Genomic DNA, 21052 nt, shown 5'->3' with positions numbered 1-21052 from the left:
CAGACAAGGACAGTGTAAAGGGTTTTTTTGATATTCTGACAGGTCCAAGTCTGAAGACCTTGTGCAAACTGGCAGTGATTCAGTACAGCTTGGATCAGTCCGTGCTCCCTCATGACATCAGGCAAGTTCACTCTGTCCAGGGTGATCCAAGGTCTAGGTGGGGGTTCTGTAGGCAGGAGACAGTGTGGTGGGCTGGGGGAAGAGGAGGAGGAATGTTCCTCACGACAGGGGTGCAGTGTCTAGTGGAGCAGGGGCAAGTCTTGGAACAGTGCTTTGACTCAGGCAAGATGTCAGAGACTGGGTTTCAGAGAGTTAAAAGAGGGTGACGAGATACTTGTCAGAAACAAACTGGGGTCTGGAACCAACAATGGTCCTTTCCTCCCCGCCCCTGCACATGCTTCCCGAGTACCCTGTCCTCCTTCCCGTCCCCTCCTCTCTCCACCCCTACACTCCTCAGGTCAGGCAGCATCTGTGGATCTGAAACATGAACTTCTTTACCCACAGGTTCTGCCTGACCTGCAGAGTGTTTCCAGCAATTTTGTTTTTTTTCATTTTTACACTTCGTAAGTTAATTTTGTGATTTACTTCTAAGATTCTGAAGTTCAATTACTGAGGAAAAGCAATGTCAGAGAGGAATGTCAGAGCGATCTGAGTGATTCAGATGCTTCCAGCATAAATCATAAAATGACTCAACGACCCTCAGTTAGGGTGGGTGCTGAAGGGTTTGTTAGGACTCGCTACTGACTTGTGTGTCTGTGTGCATGTCTTTGCCATTAACAGGTCGGAGCTAACAGCAATGACAACAAACAGCAACATCAGTCGGCCGATCTTCTCCTCCCATGGATAAACCACTTCTCTTCACCCAGCCCCGTGACAGGGCGACTCCCCGCACACTGTGCCTTGTCTCGTGGTAGGGGCAAGGGCCAAGGACATAACCTCACGATGCCAAATGATGGGGAGCTGGCAGTTCCCAGGACTGGGCTTTGCAGTGCAATGTTTCCTGGTCGGGAGATGTCTTGTCGACACACAGGCATGCATCACCATCCATTCCCCCACCCTCACCCACCTCCCCAGCACGAAGCCGTGCCGGGTGTTTTACCGAAAGGTGCTTGATGCAGGATATACCTCATGTCAGCCTGAGCTTTTTCGCTGCCCTGCTGAGACACCCACCACCCCACGAGCCAAGGGGCTCCACATCTGTGGGAGATTTCCCAGTTGTGTGGTTGGAGTGCGGGGGTGACCAGCTGTTTTATTAAAGTAAATTGTTTTTGGGACGGGTGCAAATGACAATGTTGTGACTGTTCAGTGTGTGAGGAGGAGCGATTTGGGGAAGGGGTCAGAGGGGACTGATGGCCCAGGGCAGCATGAGGTCGGTGTGGGGAAGGGCGGGGTGTGGACAGGCAGGGCCCGTTACCTCTGCATGTCACCCATTCCTCAAAGCAGTTCTGGACTGCCCATTCACTATCAACCCCGTCTCCCGCCATCCTAATGCTGCTTGGTGATCTATCTGCACAGACAGCATTGGACAGCTCCCAAACACAGTCACTGGACTGATTTCTTCCCCCTCCGTCCCAGACCCGGGCTTCCCCAACCACCAAACCTAAGGTCACTGGTGATGCCAGAGTGTAGGCTGATTTTTCCCTCTCCCGAACCCAGGGTCATTGCGTAGTAAGAGGGTGTGGGACCCAGGGCTAATTCTGCGTCGCCAGTTCTGGGTTATTGGCTGTGACAGAGAGCAGGGAACAGGAGCTGATTTCCCAGATGGACGGACCATGAACTCTGGACAGTGGACCCGTACCCACGGCCAAAGTGAGCCCTGTACCATCTGGTTATCAGCCCGGGTTGCGAGCAAATATTTTTCATCTTTTTGTAAAAATCCTATATTTCAGTGGACGTATAAAATATTAAAGTCGGCGTTTTCTGAGTCCGTGTGTTGGAACCATTATTTTTCCTGTGGTTTGAAGTGGCGCCGGTTCAGGGATGAGGGATGGGGGGCGGGGGAAGAGGCCGGTCACCGCTGGTGGCCGGACTGATTGAGCAGGGTCGGTAGTCACAACCTTTCCCAGTGCCCGTGTACCGCGGTGAGTGGACTGAATCCCCGTGCTCGGAGCTGTGAACGGGAAGGATCTGCTTGCAGTCAGTCTCTCCATTAGGGTGACGACCGGTCTGCTGAAACCCCTCCCCCCACCGAGAGCTTCCTCTCCTTCCCCACCCCACCCCCGTCTCTGCTATTTTTAGAATCAAACTTTCTATAAAAAGCTCCAGATGTTCTCACTGACGTCACGGGGCTATCTGCTGCGAGTGAGTCCAGCTGTCGGGGCCGGGGGTGGGGAGTCAATAAATGTCCGAGGGTCCAGGTCCCGGCAGCGCCGGAGCAGACAGTCACAGGTAAGCGGGGAATGGGCAGGCACGGTCCACGGTGTACTGTACATACAGGCACATTTATACACACATTATTCCGGTGCGCGCACTCATACACTAATATATGGTGTACGTGTGTGTATATATATATATATATATATATATATATATATATATACACACACACATATACATACACACTCACACGCCTCTCCTGTTTGTTTACATACTGATTTAGGTATGTTATAATCTGTGTCATGTTATATGACACAGGTCTGTATTACAACCAAATCTGTTAGAGTCACGTCAACAGTATATATTGAAACAGATCTATAACATGCATCGAAGTGACATAGATACAGACACGTCTAAAGTTCTCTTTCACATACGGCTGCATGTCATTGTTACAAAGTCTGCACGGCACACTTGTATTACACATACTGTAGATATCTACTAACATATTGGCCAATGGCTGCAGAGGCAGTTCAGAGTTTGTGCCAAAGTGTTTTTTTTCCTGAAATTGCAATTATAATCTTGGGGACAGAGTAGAGATTGTTTAGGGTGAGGGTGGGGATAGGGGTTAATGGAGTCGGGGGGCAACGTGTGACAAGGAGCAGATTCTACCAGCCCGGAGGGCAGAAGCCAAGGGATAATTTGCTGGGAGTGCTCAGATATCTGGGGAACACAGTGAGACAGAAGATGGCGCTGGCTGCTGCTTCCCAGCTCCTGCGACCTGGATTGTATCCTGACCCCCGGTGCTGTTTGTCTGGAGTTTGCACATTTTCCCTGTGACCACGTTCGTTTCCTTCCTCATCCTTGCCGAGTCAGGGCTGTAAATCGCCATGAGGGTAAAATCTGGAATTGATAGGCTAAAACAGGATTAGTGTACTGGGGCTTTTGATAGTTGGCATGGAGTCTGAGCTGAGGGGCCTGTGTCCGTGTACTGTAAGGAGATGAGATGAGGCAGGTGGCTATGAATAGGCTGGAGTTTGCTGGACGTGGAGAAACTTGTCTACAGTTTTGGTCACCTTGGCTTTTTTTAAAGGAAAAGTGTAATTTAAACAGGAAAGAATGCAGGAAGGATTTAGGGGGATGCTTCTAGAACTAGAGGATGTGGATAAATTAGCCAGACGAGGTTATTATTCATTTAGTGGAATGAGGGGCAGCTGTAGAAATAATGTAAAATTATGGGAGGCATAGTTAGGGTGATCAGTAACAGTCTAGGATTCCTAAAGCAGGAGACAGATCAATGACACACTGCGAGAGAATCTGGAGAGTGGTAGTAAATGGTTGCCTCTCTGAGTGGAGTGCTGCAAGAATTGATGCTGGCTCTCTTGTTGCTTTGTCATCTATGTCAACCATCTGGATGATAATATGGTTAAATGGATCAGCAGTTTACAGCTTACCCCAAGATTGGGGGCAGTGTGGACAGAGGGGAAGGCTATCATGGCTTGCAGCGACAGATGGAATTTAATGCACTTCATTAGGACCAACAAGAGTAGGTCTTACACAGTGAATTGTTAGGGCACTGAGGAGTTTTGAAGAACAAAGGGATCTGGGACTACATGTCCATAATTTATTGAAAGTGGTGTCACAGTTCGATAGAGTTGATAGGAAAGCTTTTGGCATATTGGCCTTTGTAAATCAAAGTATTGAGAAGAAGAGATAGGGTATTATGTTGTAGTTGTAAAATGACATTGGTGAGTCCTAATATAGAGTATTGTGTGCAGTTTTGATTACCTGCCTTCAGGAAAGATGTAAACCAGGTTGAAAGGTACAGAGTAAAATTCACAAGGATGTTGCCGAGTCTGGAGGACCTGCGATATAAGGAAAGATTGAATAGGTTAGAATTTTATTCCCTAGAACATAGAAGATTGAGGGGAGATTTGATAGAGGTATACAAAATTGAGGGATATAGATAGGGTAAATGCAAGCAGGCTTTTTCCACTGAGATTGGGTAGGAATACCACCAGAGGTCATGGGTTAAGAGTGAATGGTGAAACATTTAAAGGGAACATGAGGGGAAACATCTTCACTCAGAGGGTTGTGAGAGTGTTGGGCTGCCAGTGCAAGTAGTGCATGCAAGCTCAATTTCAATGTTAAGAGAAGTTTAGATAGGTACGTGAATGGTAGAGATATGGAGGGGTATGGTCTTGGTGCAGGAGTAGGCAGTTTAAATGGTTCAGCATAGTCATAGTCATACTTTACTGATCCCGGGGGAAATTAGCTTTCGTCACAGTTGCACCATAAATAATAAATAGTAATAAAACCATAAACAGTTAAATAGTAATATGTAAATTATGCCAGTAAATTATGAAATAAGTCCAGGACCAGCCTATTGGCTCAGGGTGTCTGACCCTCCAAGGGAGGAGTTGTAAAGTTTGATGGCCACAGGCAGGAATGACTTCCTATGACGCTCTGTGTTGCATCTCGGTGAAATGAGTCTCTGGCTGAATGTACTCCTGTGCCCACCCAGTACATTATGTAGTGGATGGGAGACATTGACCAAGATGGCATGCAACTTAGACAGCATCCTCTTTTCAGACACCACCGTCAGAGAGTCCAGTTCCATCCCCACAACATCACTGGCCTTACGAATGAGTTTGTTGATTCTGTTGGTGTCTGCTACCCTCAGCCTGCTGCCCCAGCACACAACAGCAAACATGATAGCACTGGCCACCACAGGCTCGTAGAACATCCTCAGCATCCTCCGGCAGATGTTAAAGGACCTCAGTCTCCTCAGGAAATAGAGACGGCTCTGACCCTTCTTGTAGACAGCCTCAGTGTTCTTTGGCCAGTCCAGTTTATTGTCAATTCGTATCCCCAGGTATTCGTAATCCTCCACCATGTCCACACTGACCCCCTGGATGGAAACAGGGGTCACCGGTACCTTAGCTCTCCTCAGGTCTACCACCAGCTCCTTAGTCTTTTTCACATTAAGCTGCAGATAATTCTGCTCACACCATGTGACAAAGTTTCCTACCGTAGCCCTGTACTCAGCCTCATCTCTCTTGCTGATGCATCCAACTATGGCAGAGTCATCCGAAAACTTCTGAAGATGACAAGACTCTGTGCAGTAGTTGAAGTCCGAGGTGTAAATGGTGAAGAGAAAGGGAGACAAGACAGTCCCCTGTGGAGCCCCAGTGCTGCTGATCACTCTGTCGGACACAGTATTGCAAGCACATGTCTGCCAGTCAGGTAATCAAGAATCCATGATACCAGGGAAGCATCCACCTGCATCGCTGTCAGCTTCTCCCCCAGCAGAGCAGGGCGGATGGTGTTGAACGCACTGGAGAAGTCAAAAAATATGATCCTCACAGTGCTCGCTGGCTTATCCAGGTGGGCGTAGACACGGTTCAGCAGGTAGACAATGGCATCCTCAACTCCTAGTCGGGGCTGGTAGGCGAACTGGAGGGGATCCAAGTGTGGCCTGACCATAGGCCGGAGCACCTCCAGAACAAGTCTCTCCAGGGTCTTCAGGATGTGGGGGGTCAATGCCACCGGTCTGTAGTCATCGAGGCTGCTGGGGCGCGGCGTCTTCAGCACAGGGACGAGGCAGGACGTCTTCCACAGTACAGGAACCCTCTGGAGCCTCAGGCTCAGGTTGAATACATGGCGAAGTACTCCACATAGCTGAGGGGCACAGGCTTTGAGCACCCTGGTACAGACACCATCCTGTCCTGCAGCCTTGCTTGAGTTGAGATGTTTCAGCTGTCTTCTCACCTGTTCAGCTGTGAAGCCCACCATGGTGGTTTCGTGTGGGGAAGGGGTATAGTCATGAGAGCAGGGTGGGGGACTGTGAGGAGGGGTAGGAGGGGAGAGTGGAATATGTGTTGGTTGGGGGCCGACAACAGATGGCTCATGTGAGGGATGGGCAGGGGCCACACTGTCAAATCTGTTAAAGAACAGGTTAAGTTTGTTGGCTCTGTCCACACTGCCCTCAGCTCCTCTGTTGCTAGTTTGCCGAAACCCAGTGATGGTCCTCATCCCCCTCTAAACCTCTCTCATGTTGTTCTGCTGGAGTTTCCACTCAAGCTTCCTCCTGTACCTGTCTTTAGCCTCCCTGATCCTGGCTTTCAGGTCCCTCTAGATGGGCCAAAGGGCCTGTTTCTGTGCTGTATTTCTCTATGACTCTATAAGTGATGACTTCAGGGTGGACAGGCAGGCCAGGAACCTCAGTCCCTCATGTCTGCACTACAACCCCAGGGAGGGGGTTTAAATCATGACCCTCGGGCACTATTTGCCCAAGTGTCCAGTAGGGCTACGTGGGTGGACCTAGAAAGGAAATGAGACAGGGTAAGTAACTGAAATGTCGGTAAGGTGCACTTTGGAATCATGACCACCATTGTATTCATTTTGAAATAACTATAAAGATAAGATAGTTACAGGACTTAAGGGCTTGGGTTAGATGGATAGAATTGGACCTCCTTCCCTGGTGCCTAGGAGACTGAAGGATGAAATGATAGAGGTTTATTAAAAACATGAAAAGCATAGATAAGGTGGATAGACAATCCTTCTCCCAGGGAAAGGTGGTCTAAAACGCAAGGGCATGGGTGAGAGGGGAAAGATTTAAAGGGGGCCTGAGGAATGATTTTCACACAGAGGATGGAATAAGCTGCCAAAGGACGTGCTTAAGGCAGTACAATGACAACATTTAAAAGGTCCTTGGACAGGTACATGGATAGCAAAGGGGTAATTGGGCCAGATGTAGGCAAATCAGGCTAGCTTAGATAGGAATTTTGGTCAGCATGGACTTGTTGGCCAAAGGACTTGTTTCCATCCTGTATGACTGTTCATAACTCTAGGACCTCAGGGAGTGTTGTCAGGTCTTGACTACTGACCCTGGGCAGATGGTCAGCCTGGAATTTCCAGCTGACAGCCAACCATCACTCTGTTTCAGGGCCTGAGGATGACAGTTGTTCCGGGAGCTGGAAGCCCCGGGAGGGGGCAGGTCCTGGGGTTAGGAGGTGACTCCCCACCCTTCTCAGGACAGATGGCAGCTGCCCACAAGCATCAGGATGGACAAGCCCAGCGGTACAGGTTAGTGTGCACCACCTCTCTCCAGATCCCGATCTCCCACTTCCCTTACCCTCTCCTGTCACCCACATATCCTCCCCTTCCTACCTTCCCCTCCCTCATTCCTCTTTCTCTCCCTCCTCCCTGCTCTTCATTTCCCCTCCCCCAACTTCCTGCCCTTCCTCCTAACCCCCCTCCCCCTCCAGCCTGTTGGGGCCTCATGACCTTGCTCCTTCTGCAGGTCCACCAAAGGTGCATCAAAGGCTCGCCGGGACCTGATGAGGGTGGAGCTGCAGACCCTGCGGAACCTATTGCCCCTGTCCCAGGATGAGAAGGAACGGCTCTCCTACCTCAACACCATGGCCATGGTCAATGTCTGTGTCCGCCGTGCACAACACCGCCTGGGTAAGGGGGGTGGGGGATGGAAGTTTCTGTCCCAGTCTCAGTGACTCTTGCTGCATCTGGTCTGATCTGGTGTCTCCTCGTGTCTCCCGATCCATATCTTGGGCTCTCTGGAGCATTTGGTCTGTCCCAGTATTCTTCTGCATCTCTTAGTCTTTCCTGGTATCTCCTGGTCTCTCCAGTCTGTCCTGCTGTATCTCTCTTGATCAGGGTCAGAGAATTTGGTGCATCTTGGTGAGTCTCCCCATCTCTCCATGTGTTTCGGTCTGTCCAGGTGTGTCTTGCTGTGTCTCAAGTCAGTCTGTCTCAGTGTGTCCTGCATTTCCCTCCCAGTCTCTCCTTGTCTGTCTCAGTGTGTCGTGTCTCTCGCAGTCTGTCTCAATATGTCTTGTGTCTCTCCTGGTGTGGGATTCCCCCCCCTCCATTCCTTCCAACTGACCCCCATGCCTTTTGCTCCCTACAGCCATGGACAGCCCCACTCTCCAGCCTCTCCCCCTGAACGTGGACTTCCTGCCAGCTCTGAATGGATTCCTCATCACTCTGACATCCTGTGGAAAACTGGTTCACCTCTCCCAGAATGTCACTGACTACCTGGGGCTCTCCATGGTGAGTAACACCGCAGGTCAGGGCCAGAGGGACAATTGGGACTACCACTGAGGGCTCACACTCCAGTTCCCATGTAACGGGCTCTCAAGGGACTGAAGGACCTCCTCCAGTTCCCGTGTAACGGGCTCTCGGGGGACTGAAGGCTTGTTGTGTCAAGTTGCTGAGTGGGGGAGCTGTAACTGGTCAACCTCTCACTCGGCCTCTGTCTGTACCCCCCCCCACACCCCAGGTGGAGCTGGTAACTCGGGGAGACAGCGTTGATCACCTGGTTCACGCCGCTGACCGTTGGCTTGTCCACCAGGCATTACAACAAGCAGCACCACCCTCGGGTAAGCCCTGGCAGGGTTCCGAACAGCATGGGCCATCCTGGGATCTCAGCACCCTTCTCACTCCTGCTTTCTCCTACAGGCTACTCCTTCATCTGCCGGATGCCCTGTTCCCGATCACTGGGCCTGCCTGGAACCCACCGCTGGGTCCACTTCTCAGGACGCTACCTCCTGTCCCAGAACACCTCCTCAACCGGCCCCAGTCGAAAGCTCTTCGTCAGTGTCTGCAGCCCGGTGGATTGGCAGCCCAGGGACCATCCCTTGGATAGCTGCCAGCACACCTTCTACAGTCGCCACTACCCTGACATGGCCTTCCTCAGCGTCTGTGAAAGGTAAAGGGGGGTGGGAGAGTCAGACGAAAGATGCCTTCTTACAGACAGAACAATATCAAGCAGAGCAAGGCTACAGTCTCACTAATACACCCACACCCGGCAGGGCACAGCTCGGCTTACCGGTACACTTGCGCTGGGCAGGACAGGGTGACAGTCTCACTGATACACCCACACCCGGCAGGGCAGAGCTCGGCTCACCGGTACACTCGCGCTGGGCAGGACAGGGCGACAGTCTCACTGATACACCCACATCCGGCAGGGCAGAGCTCGGCTCACCGGTACACTCGCGCTGGGCAGGACAGGGCGACAGTCTCACTGATACACCCACACCCGGCAGGGCACAGCTCGGCTCACCGGTACACTCGCGCTGGGCAGGACAGGGCGACAGTCTCACTTTTACACCCACATACGGCAGGGCAGAGCTCGGCTCTCCGGTACACTCGCGCTGGGCAGGACAGGGCGACAGTCTCACTGATACACCCACACCCGGCAGGGCACAGCTCGGCTCACCGGTACACTCGCGCTGGGCAGGACAGGGCGACAGTCTCACTGATACACCCACATCCGGCAGGGCAGAGCTCGGCTCACCGGTACACTCGCGCTGGGCAGGACAGGGCGACAGTCTCACTGATACACCCACACCCGGCAGGGCACAGCTCGGCTCACCGGTACACTCGCGCTGGGCAGGACAGGGCGACAGTCTCACTGATACACCCACACATGGCAGGGCAGAGCTCGGCTCACCGGTACACTCGCGCTGGGCAGGACAGGGCGACAGTCTCACTGATACACCCACACCCGGCAGGGCACAGCTCGGCTCTCCGGTACACTCGCGCTGGGCAGGACAGGGCGACAGTCTCACTGATACACCCACACATGGCACACTAATACACCCACACCCGGCAGGGCAGAGCTCGGCTCACCGGTACACTCGCGCTGGGCAGGACAGGGCGACAGTCTCACTGATACACCCACACCCGGCAGGGCAGAGCTCGGCTCACCGGTACACTCGCGCTGGGCAGGACAGGGCGACAGTCTCACTGATACACCCACACCCGGCAGGGCAGAGCTCGGCTCACCGGTACACTCGCGCTGGGCAGGACAGGGCGACAGTCTCACTGATACACCCACATCCGGCAGGGCAGAGCTCGGCTCACCGGTACACTCGCGCTGGGCAGGACAGGGCGACAGTCTCACTGATACACCCACACCCGGCAGGGCAGAGCTCGGCTCACCGGTACACTCGCGCTGGGCAGGACAGGGCGACAGTCTCACTGATACACCCACACCCGGCAGGGCAGAGCTCGGCTCACCGGTACACTCGCGCTGGGCAGGACAGGGCGACAGTCTCACTGATACACCCACACCCGGCAGGGCAGAGCTCGGCTCACCGGTACACTCGCGCTGGGCAGGACAGGGCGACAGTCTCACTGATACACCCACACCCGGCAGGGCAGAGCTCGGCTCACCGGTACACTCGCGCTGGGCAGGACAGGGCGACAGTCTCACTGATACACCCACATCCGGCAGGGCAGAGCTCGGCTCTCCGGTACACTCGCGCTGGGCAGGACAGGGCGACAGTCTCACTGATACACCCACACCCGGCAGGGCAGAGCTCGGCTCTCCGGTACACTCGCGCTGGGCAGGACAGGGCGACAGTCTCACTGATACACCCACACCCGGCAGGGCAGAGCTCGGCTCACCGGTACACTCGCGCTGGGCAGGACAGGGCGACAGTCTCACTGATACACCCACATCCGGCAGGGCAGAGCTCGGCTCACCGGTACACTCGCGCTGGGCAGGACAGGGCGACAGTCTCACTGATACACCCACACCCGGCAGGGCAGAGCTCGGCTCACCGGTACACTCGCGCTGGGCAGGACAGGGCGACAGTCTCACTGATACACCCACACCCGGCAGGGCAGAGCTCGGCTCACCGGTACACTCGCGCTGGGCAGGACAGGGCGACAGTCTCACTGATACACCCACACCCGGCAGGGCAGAGCTCGGCTCACCGGTACACTCGCGCTGGGCAGGACAGGGCGACAGTCTCACTGATACACCCACATCCGGCAGGGCAGAGCTCGGCTCACCGGTACACTCGCGCTGGGCAGGACAGGGCGACAGTCTCACTGATACACCCACATCCGGCAGGGCAGAGCTCGGCTCACCGGTACACTCGCGCTGGGCAGGACAGGGCGACAGTCTCACTGATACACCCACACCCGGCAGGGCAGAGCTCGGCTCACCGGTACACTCGCGCTGGGCAGGACAGGGCGACAGTCTCACTGATACACCCACACCCGGCAGGGCAGAGCTCGGCTCACCGGTACACTCGCGCTGGGCAGGACAGGGCGACAGTCTCACTGATACACCCACACCCGGCAGGGCAGAGCTCGGCTCACCGGTACACTCGCGCTGGGCAGGACAGGGCGACAGTCTCACTGATACACCCACACCCGGCAGGGCAGAGCTCGGCTCACCGGTACACTCGCGCTGGGCAGGACAGGGCGACAGTCTCACTGATACACCCACACCCGGCAGGGCAGAGCTCGGCTCACCGGTACACTCGCGCTGGGCAGGACAGGGCGACAGTCTCACTGATACACCCACACCCGGCAGGGCAGAGCTCGGCTCACCGGTACACTCGCGCTGGGCAGGACAGGGCGACAGTCTCACTGATACACCCACATCCCGGCAGGGCAGAGCTCGGCTCACCGGTACACTCGCGCTGGGCAGGACAGGGCGACAGTCTCACTGATACACCCACACCCGGCAGGGCAGAGCTCGGCTGTCCGGTACACTCGCGCTGGGCAGGACAGGGCGACAGTCTCACTGATACACCCACACCCGGCAGGGCAGAGCTCGGCTCACCGGTACACTCGCGCTGGGCAGGACAGGGCGACAGTCTCACTAATACACCCACACCCGGCAGGGCAGAGCTCGGCTCACCGGTACACTCGCGCTGGGCAGGACAGGGCGACAGTCTCACTGATACACCCACACCCGGCAGGGCAGAGCTCGGCTGACCGGTACACTCGCGCTGGGCAGGACAGGGCGACAGTCTCACTGATACACCCACACTCGGCAGGGCAGAGCTCGGCTCACCGGTACACTCGCGCTGGGCAGGACAGGGCGACAGTCTCACTGATACACCCACATCCGGCAGGGCAGAGCTCGGCTCACCGGTACACTCGCGCTGGGCAGGACAGGGCGACAGTCTCACTGATACACCCACATCCGGCAGGGCAGAGCTCGGCTCACCGGTACACTCGCGCTGGGCAGGACAGGGCGACAGTCTCACTGATACACCCACACCCGGCAGGGCAGAGCTCGGCTCTCCGGTACACTCGCGCTGGGCAGGACAGGGCGACAGTCTCACTGATACACCCACACCCGGCAGGGCAGAGCTCGGCTCACCGGTACACTCGCGCTGGGCAGGACAGGGCGACAGTCTCACTGATACACCCACACCCGGCAGGGCAGAGCTCGGCTCACCGGTACACTCGCGCTGGGCAGGACAGGGCGACAGTCTCACTGATACACCCACACCCGGCAGGGCAGAGCTCGGCTCACCGGTACACTCGCGCTGGGCAGGACAGGGCGACAGTCTCACTGATACACCCACACCCGGCAGGGCAGAGCTCGGCTCACCGGTACACTCGCGCTGGGCAGGACAGGGCGACAGTCTCACTGATACACCCACATCCGGCAGGGCACAGCTCGGCTCACCGGTACACTCGCGCTGGGCAGGACAGGGCGACAGTCTCACTGATACACCCACACCCGGCAGGGCACAGCTCGGCTCACCGGTACACTCGCGCTGGGCAGGACAGGGCGACAGTCTCACTGATACACCCACACCCGGCAGGGCAGAGCTCGGCTCACCGGTACACTCGCGCTGGGCAGGACAGGGCGACAGTCTCACTGATACACCCACACCCGGCAGGGCAGAGCTCGGCTCACCGGTACACTCGCGCTGGGCAGGACAGGGCGACAGTCTCACTGAATACACCCACACCCGGCAGGGCAGAGCTCGGCTCTCCGGTACACTCGCGCTGGGCAGGACAGGGCGACAGTCTCACTGATACACCCACACCCGGCAGGGCAGAGCTCGGCTCACCGGTACACTCGCGCTGGGCAGGACAGGGCGACAGTCTCACTAATACACCCACATTGGGCAGCTCCCTCTGTAGGGAAGTGTGTCACACACGATATTACTGAAGTGTCTGTAATGCTCTGAACACTTTCTCTTTACAGTGTGGTGTATCACCTCGGGTATCAACCACTGGAACTCACTGGCAGGTCCTGGTACAGTCTGATCCACCCCGGAGACTTGCAGCTGAGCAGCAGACAGCACGGCCAGCTACGTAAGTATACTGCATACCACACACCCACTGACCCTCACTCAAGGGGGAGAGACGGGTCCCACACCCTCTGACCCTCACTGGAGGGGGGGGACAGGTTACACACCCACTGATCCTCACTGGGGGGTGAATGGTCCCACACCCACTGACCCTGAATAGAGGGGGGGGGAACAGACGGGTCCCACACCCACTGACCCTCACTGGAGGGGGCGGAAGGGTCCCACACCCACTGACCCTCACTGGGAGGGGGGATGGGTCCCACACCCACTGACCCTCACTGCGGGGGGACAGGTCACACACCCGCTGACCCTCACTGGGCGGGGGAATGTGTCCCACACCCACTGACCCTCAATGGAGGGGGGGGAATGGGTCCCACACCCACTGACCCTCACTGGAGAGGGAGAGACAGGTCCCACACCCACTGACCCTCACTGGAGGGGGGACAGGTCCCACACCCACTGACCCTCATTCGGGGATGGGACCCACAGACTGGCCCTCACTGTGGGATGGGTCCCACACGCACTGAGCCTCACTGGGGAATGGGTTCCACACACACACCAATCCTCACAGGAGATGGGTCTCTCTCTTTCTCAAACACACACACACATACTCTCTCTCACTGGGAATGGGTCCACACACAGAGCGAACCTCACTTGAGAATTGGAGAGAGACACACACACACACACACACACACACACACACACACACACACACACACAGGCCTTCACTACGTACACTCTCTCGGGCAGTGTCGACTGTGGGTCGGAGAAGTGTGGATTTCGTGTACCGCTTGCAACATCGGGACTCTGGATGGACCTGGCTCTTCACCAGGGCAGAGATGTTCCCCACTACGAGCAGCATCGAGTGTTCACACCTCGTAATCAGGTATACAGCACCCGTCTCTCACAGGACAGAAAACGAGGGAGTGGAGCAGGGTGGAGTGGGAGGAGAACAAGGGGTGAGATGGGCTGGAGTGGTGGGGAGGGTTGTGTGAGAATGGCGAAAGGGGGAGGGGATGGATACAAAAGAGAGGGGATTCAAGAGAAGGGAGGGAGGGAGTGGGATAGAGAAGGAAGGGTAGAATTGAGAAAGAGTGCAAGAAGGAGAGAGTGGGATAGAGTTGGTTGGGGAAGAGAGAGAGGGGAAGGTGGATAGAACCCTGGGGCTGTAGGTGAGACAGGCTGGGGTTTTGTAGAGAATCAGAGTGTGGGTTGTGGGAGTCATCCCATTTTGGATGTGCTAATTCTCACCTCCTTTCTTCTCTTCTTGTCCCAACAGTGAATGTGAAGCCCTTCACCTGCGACAGAAATTGTTCCCCTCCAACCCCTCTCTTCTGTTAACAGACACTCCCCAGGACGCTGGTCTTCTGGAAGTCTCGAGGGCCAGGGACCAGTCACCTCACTGCCCCTCTCCCCCAGCCAGTTCCTCCTCTCTTGGTGGGTCTCCCAAAGGTAGGTTGGCCTGCACCCATAGTCCCGAAGCCAACGCCTCCTGGAGCAGGGAGGAGCTTCACACTGTTCCGGGGTCCCCATCCACACCCATCGGGTGTGCTGTGGCGGGACTGGTCCCACCCTACACAGAGCAGGAGAGGTCCCACATCTGTGTTCTGGCCCAGCATATCCGCCGCCTGGCCGAGGGCTTCAGTGCAGGTCAGGAAGTCCAAGGTCAAGCCTGGGGTCAGGAGGTACAAGGTCAGGTCTGGCATCAGGAGGTCCAAAGTCCAGGGGTACAAGGTCAAGACATCCAGAGTCAGGAGGTCCAAGGTCAGGCTTGGGGTAAGGAGATCCAAGGTGAAGAGGCTGAGGGTGAGGAAGGTGGTTGTGGGGAGGGATGGGGAGTGGGTGTGTCACAGTGGCATACAGAGCTTGGACCAGAACAGTGTGAGCAGCAAGGTGCACGCACTCTGCCCCTGTGGCCCAAGCCCTGTCCACAGAAGGGTCATTCCGTCTCCACGAGCCCTGCTCCCTCACCCTGTGCCCTGGAGATAGGGGTAGTGGGGCCCTTTACCTCTCACCAGGCTTGGGGCTGGTGTCACACTGAACCTAGAGAGCTGGCAGAGCTCATCCTATCTGGGCTGTCCGAGCTCAGAACCACAACGCAATCCTGCAGGGACCCAGAATCAGAGGAGGGTCACCAGCCTGACGTCTATCGACTCGACAGCTCCGTCCATGGTGAGTAACCAAGTGGGTCAGTACAGACTGAGTCCCTGATCTGTCCCATCCTCACCGTGACATCCAACCCTGCCCCATCACTGCACCGTGACCTCCAACCCTGCCCCATCACTGCACCGTGACCTTCCATTGTCTCCCATCCACACCATGACTTCCAATCCTGTCCCATCTTTATTGGGACTTTCCACTCTGTCATCACTAGGATCACTCTCCCCATCCTATCATTGTAACCTTTCATCCCATTTCATCCTCACCCTGGTCTTCCCTGGTCCTCTCCCCACCCCAACTTGCTCCCAGCCTCATTGAGAACTCTACCACACCCTGACTGCCCCATCTCATCCTCCACACAATCTCTCCCTCATCTTCACCCCTGCTCTTCCTGACCACACCTCATCTCATTTTCCCATTGCCCTCACCCACCTGCTCCCCAACTCCCAATCCACACACTCCTCATCGTACGCTACGTCAATGACTGCATTGGTGCTGCTTCTTGCACCCATGTGGAGCTTGTTGACTTCATCCACTTTGCCTCCAACTTCCACCCTGCCCTCAGATTTACCTGGTCCATTTCCAAAACTTTCCTCCCTTTTCTCAATCTCCTTGTCTCTATCTCTGCAGACAGTTTATCTACTGATATCTTTTATAAACCCACTGATTCTCACAGCTACCTGAACTATATCTCTTCCCACCCTGTCACTTGTAAAAATGTCATCCCCTTCTCTCAATTCCTCTGTCTCTGCTGCATCTGCAATCAGGGTGAGGCTTTTCATTCCAGAACTAAAGCAATGTCCACCTTCAAGGAAATGGGATTCTCTTACACCATTAATGCTGTCCTCACCTGTATCTCTTCCTCAACACATCCTCCCACCACCCCTCCAGGGACAGGGTTCCTCGTCCTCACCTACCTCCCTACTGTGTCCAGCACATAATCCTCTGTAACTTCCGCCATCTCCAATGGGATTCCACGACCATGCACATCTTTCCTTTCCCCCACTTTTCTGCTTTCCACAGGGATCGCTCTCCACACAACCCCTTGTCCATTTGTCCCTCCCCCACTGATCTCTCTCCTGGCACTTATCCTTGCAAGTGCAACAAGTGTTACACCTTCTCCTACATCTCCTCCCTCACTACCATTCAGCGCCCCAAACAGTCCTTCCAGGTGAGGCAACACTTCACCTACAAGTCTGTTGGGGTTATCTACTGTATCCGGTGCTCCAGGTGTGGCCTGCTGAATATCAGTGAGGCCCAACGTAGACTGGTAGACCGTTTCACCAAGCACTTCCACTCCATCCGCCAGAAAAAGTGGGATCTTCCTGTAGCCACCCATTTTAATTCTACTTCCCATTCCTATTCTGACATATCAGTCCATGGCCTCCTCTACTGCTGCGATGAGGCCACACTTGGGTTGGAGGAGCAACACCTTATATTCCACCTGGGTAGCCCCCAGCCTGATGGCATGAACATCAATTTCTCAAACTTCAAGCAGTGGCCCTCTCCCTCACCATTCCCATTTATCTCTCTCACCTTCTCTCTTACTTGACAATCACCTCCCTCTGGTGCTGCCCCCCTTCCCTTTCTTCCACGGTCATCTGTCCTCTCCTATTAGATTACCTACCCCTTCCCTAGGCCTTTATCTCTTTCACCAATCAACTTCCCAGCTCTTTACTTCACCCTTCCCCCTGCCAATTTCACCCATCACCTACTACCTTGAATTTCTTCCTCCCCTCCCTCCACCTTCTTACTCTGACTTCTTATCTTGTTTCTCCAGTCCTAATGAAGGGTCTCAGCCCGAAATGTTGACTGTTTATTCATTTCCATAGATGCTGCCCGACCTGCTGAGTTCCTCCAGCATTTTGTGCATTACTCCCCAACTCCTGACCCACACACTGTCCAACCCAACTTACCTTCTGACCAGCCACCCTCATTTCCCAAATCCCCCATCTACGTACCCACTCCCCATAACGCATCTACGTACCCACTCCCCATAACACAAGTCTGGATGATGGATACCTGTTGTCTTTGACCACCTGTGCTGCACAAAGTTTGTGCCTGGCCACAGGTCATGGTCATTCACCCTTTCTCCCCGGTCAAAGCTTTACAATGTCAACTGCGCTCTGTCACGTGTATTGACCGGACACTAGTGGATACCAGTTGTACCAACTCCTCTGCTGGACATCAGTTTAATGATATTGATGATAAATGAGGTGTTTCAATAGGGTCTGTTTCTGTACTGTATGATTCTATGATTAGATGTCCCATGTACTCACTATGTAATAGGCAACATTACTTGGACTGGCTGTACATTATTGGACTCTGCACGCTGTGAGACACAGTCTGCCTTTATTACATGTGGTGCTACCTGAGTGGATTGTACACTATACGTACTCAAAATAATTAAACACTGCTGTACCTAGAATATATAACTGGACACCATCTGTACTTACTCAACATTACTAGACTTTGTCTGCCCTGGCTGTACACTATCGATACAATGTGCACTATACTAGCCTGACCCTTCTAGATATTGCCTGTACTGGCTTTACACAACTGGACATCACTTGTACTCAATTCACACCCACTAGATGTTGTGGGTACACTAGTACACATTGTTGTACCCTTTTAACACTACCAATTCTAATTAAGACAACCCCATCTTTTATCTTTCAGATTGGGCCCTGGAACTGTCCATGTTTTAAACCAAGTCTGTGACTTCCTCTAGTATGGCACATTGCCACGTGTGTGAAACTGCTGGACAGAATCGCCCAAACAATCTTGCCTCTCAAACAGAGAACGCTGTATCAATGGTTCCAGCGCTCAGCTCAGCACAGCACTGATTCATGTGGTGTGTGTGTGTGTACGCGCGCGCGCTGAGATTACGGGAGTGCCAGTGACAGGTGAGAGGTATGGTGTGGGTAGTGTGCTGTAGCAGCTCATAACCAAAAATACACCAATAAGTGCTGTATCAGCCTGTAATGAATATCTTCTGGTAGAATACCAAGTAGTGTAAAAATCAATAATTATTAAGAAGTGATGAAGTACCAGTTTTTACTCGAGAATCTTCAGTGATTCTAACAGACGATAACAAGTTGTAACTAATAATTAGTGACAAAACAACAGACGCAATAGTAATCAGTAATACAACCATTTAAAGGTAATATAGTAGTTATGGCAGCAACAGATAGGTTATTAGTGACAGTTAACCAGTGTGTGACTAATAATCAGCAGTTAAGGAGGCGGTACTTTGATGGCAGATCAGTAGTTAGTGGTCAGTGACTAGCAGCAGTGTGACAGGGAGGGTGTCACTGAGTCATACCTTAACAATAGTCTGTACCTGGCTGATCTGAGTTACGATGGACTGTGAGCTGCCCGACACTCTCTGTGGATGGTGACCTGGCTGAAGGGTTTCTCATCCCTGTCTGCACTAGCCCCAAAGATAGTGGCCCCCGAATTCACAGAATTTCTGAACAGGGACCAAGTGACAGGCTGCTCTCCTGTCCATGACCTGATGTCTCACTGCCAGAGGCTTGCCTGTTCTGAGCTGTGGGTGTCGCATATCTCTCTGTACCAGGTTGGAGTGGGAATCGGTTTAACTATTGTCACAAGTACTGAGATACAGTGAAAAACTTGTTTACATGTCATTGAGGCAGCTCATTGCAAACACAAGTACACAGATAGTCAAAAGGGCAGTCAGAAGGTAGGATTACAGTAACCATCAGTACAGGCAGAGAAATCAGTTGCAATGGCCACAATGAGGTGGACGAGCACATCAGGAGTTCACCTCTTATCTCGGAAATCCATTCAACAGTCTCATAACTATGAGACAGAAGTTGTCCTTTACCCTGGGTGGTCTGCCTTCTCAAGCTTTTGTATCTTCTGCCTGATGGGAGACGATGACTGGGTGAGAGGGGTCCTGGATTATGCTGGCTGCTTTTCCACGGCAATCAGAAGGGTAGACAGTTACTGCGGCTGCGCTATGAAAGGGTTACACCACTCTACTGAGTGGGAAGGAGATGAATAAAGATATACCTGTACCAAAGAAAGCTGTATGGCTGGCGTCACTCTCTTACTCTGGGTTACACAGACACCACAAAGAGGTGTGTCAGTCCCTCCAACAACACCCTTTTCCCCAGAGAAAGCTTTGCATATATCAATGCATCAAGTACTGGAGTTGGAATGTTACGTTGAAATTATGTGAAACATGGGTGAGGCCTGACTTGGAGTATTGTGTGCAGTTTTTGGTCACCTACCTACAGAAAAGATGTAAATAAGATTGAAAGAGTATAGAGAAAATGTACAAGGATGTTGCTGGATCTGGAGGACGTAGAAGATTGAGGGGAGATTTGATTGTGATATACAAAACTATGAGGGGTATGGATAGGGTAAATGCAAGCAGGCTTCTTCCACCAAGGTTGGGTGAGACCGCAACTGCAGGTCATGTTTTAAGGGCAAACGGTGAAATGTTTAAGGGGAACATGAGGGGGAACTTCTACACTCAGAGGATCAAGAGAGTGTGGAAAGAGCTGCCAGCACAAGTGGTGGATGCGAGCTTGATTTCAACATTTAAGAAAAGTTTGGATAGGTACATGGATGGGAGGGATATGGAGGGCTCTGATCTGGGGGCAGGTCAATGGGACTAGGCAGATTAATGGTTGGGCATAGACTACATGGGCCGAAGGGCCCATTTCTGTGCTTTGGTGTTTACAATGTTATCCCCGTTCTAATGTTACATCTCATCGGGCAAAACACCGTAGGGTGTTGTATACTTTATTCTTTACTGTCGCCAAACAACGTACAATCATCACAGCGATATTTGATTCTGCACTTCCCGCTCCCTGGATTACAAATATTAAATATTAAAAATAGTAAAAATTAGTAAATATTAAAAATTTAAATTATAAACCATAAATAGAAAATAGAAAAATGGAAAGTAAGGTATTGCAAAAAAACCGAGAGGCAGGTCTGGATATTTGGAGGGTACGACCCAGATCCGGGTCAGAATCCGTTCAGCAGTCTTATCACAGTTGAAAGGAAGCTGTTCCCAAATCTGGCCGTACGAGTCTTCAAGCTCCTGGAGGGAAGAGGGACGAAAAGTGTTTTGGCTGGGTGGGTCGTGTCCTTGATTATCCTGGCAGCACTGCTCCGACAGCGTGCGGTGTAAAGTGAGTCCAAAGACGGAAGATTGGTTTGTGTGATGTGCTGCGCCGTGTTCACGATCTTCTGCAGCTTCTTCCGGTCTTGGACAGGACAACTTCCATACCAGGTTGTGATGCACCCTAGAAGAATGCTTTCTACGGTGCATCTATAAAAATTAGATAGATGATAGATAGATATACTTTATTGATATACTTTAGTGAGGGTTTTAGGGGACAGGCCAAATTTCTTTAGTTTTCTCAGGAAGTAAAGGCGCTGGTGGGCCTTCTTGGCAGTGAACTCTGCTTGGTTGGACCAAGTCAGGTCATTTGTGATATTGA

General features: G+C 53.3%; 1 protein-coding gene across 3 annotated transcripts in view; it reads left to right on the top strand.

Moving 5' to 3' along the window:
• Window positions 1-1942, top strand: part of klhdc3 (kelch domain containing 3) — a 69190-nt gene extending 67248 nt beyond the window's left edge. For 2 of the 3 annotated variants that reach the window (XM_063040477.1, XM_063040478.1), the window contains exons 10-11: window positions 43-121; window positions 781-1941. In XM_063040477.1, coding sequence (XP_062896547.1) covers window positions 43-121; window positions 781-847 — 146 coding nt within the window. In that variant the 3' untranslated portion in view covers window positions 848-1941. Of the gene's footprint in view, window positions 1-42; window positions 122-780 lie in introns of all 3 variants that reach the window. The other variant, XM_063040479.1, reaches the window with a different exon arrangement.
• The last annotated feature ends 19110 nt before the right edge of the window (window positions 1943-21052 follow it).

This window comes from Mobula hypostoma, chromosome 2 (assembly GCF_963921235.1).
Source record: "Mobula hypostoma chromosome 2, sMobHyp1.1, whole genome shotgun sequence".
Classification (NCBI taxonomy): Eukaryota; Metazoa; Chordata; class Chondrichthyes; order Myliobatiformes; family Myliobatidae; genus Mobula; species Mobula hypostoma.
This window is presented reverse-complemented; position numbering and strand designations above follow the sequence as displayed.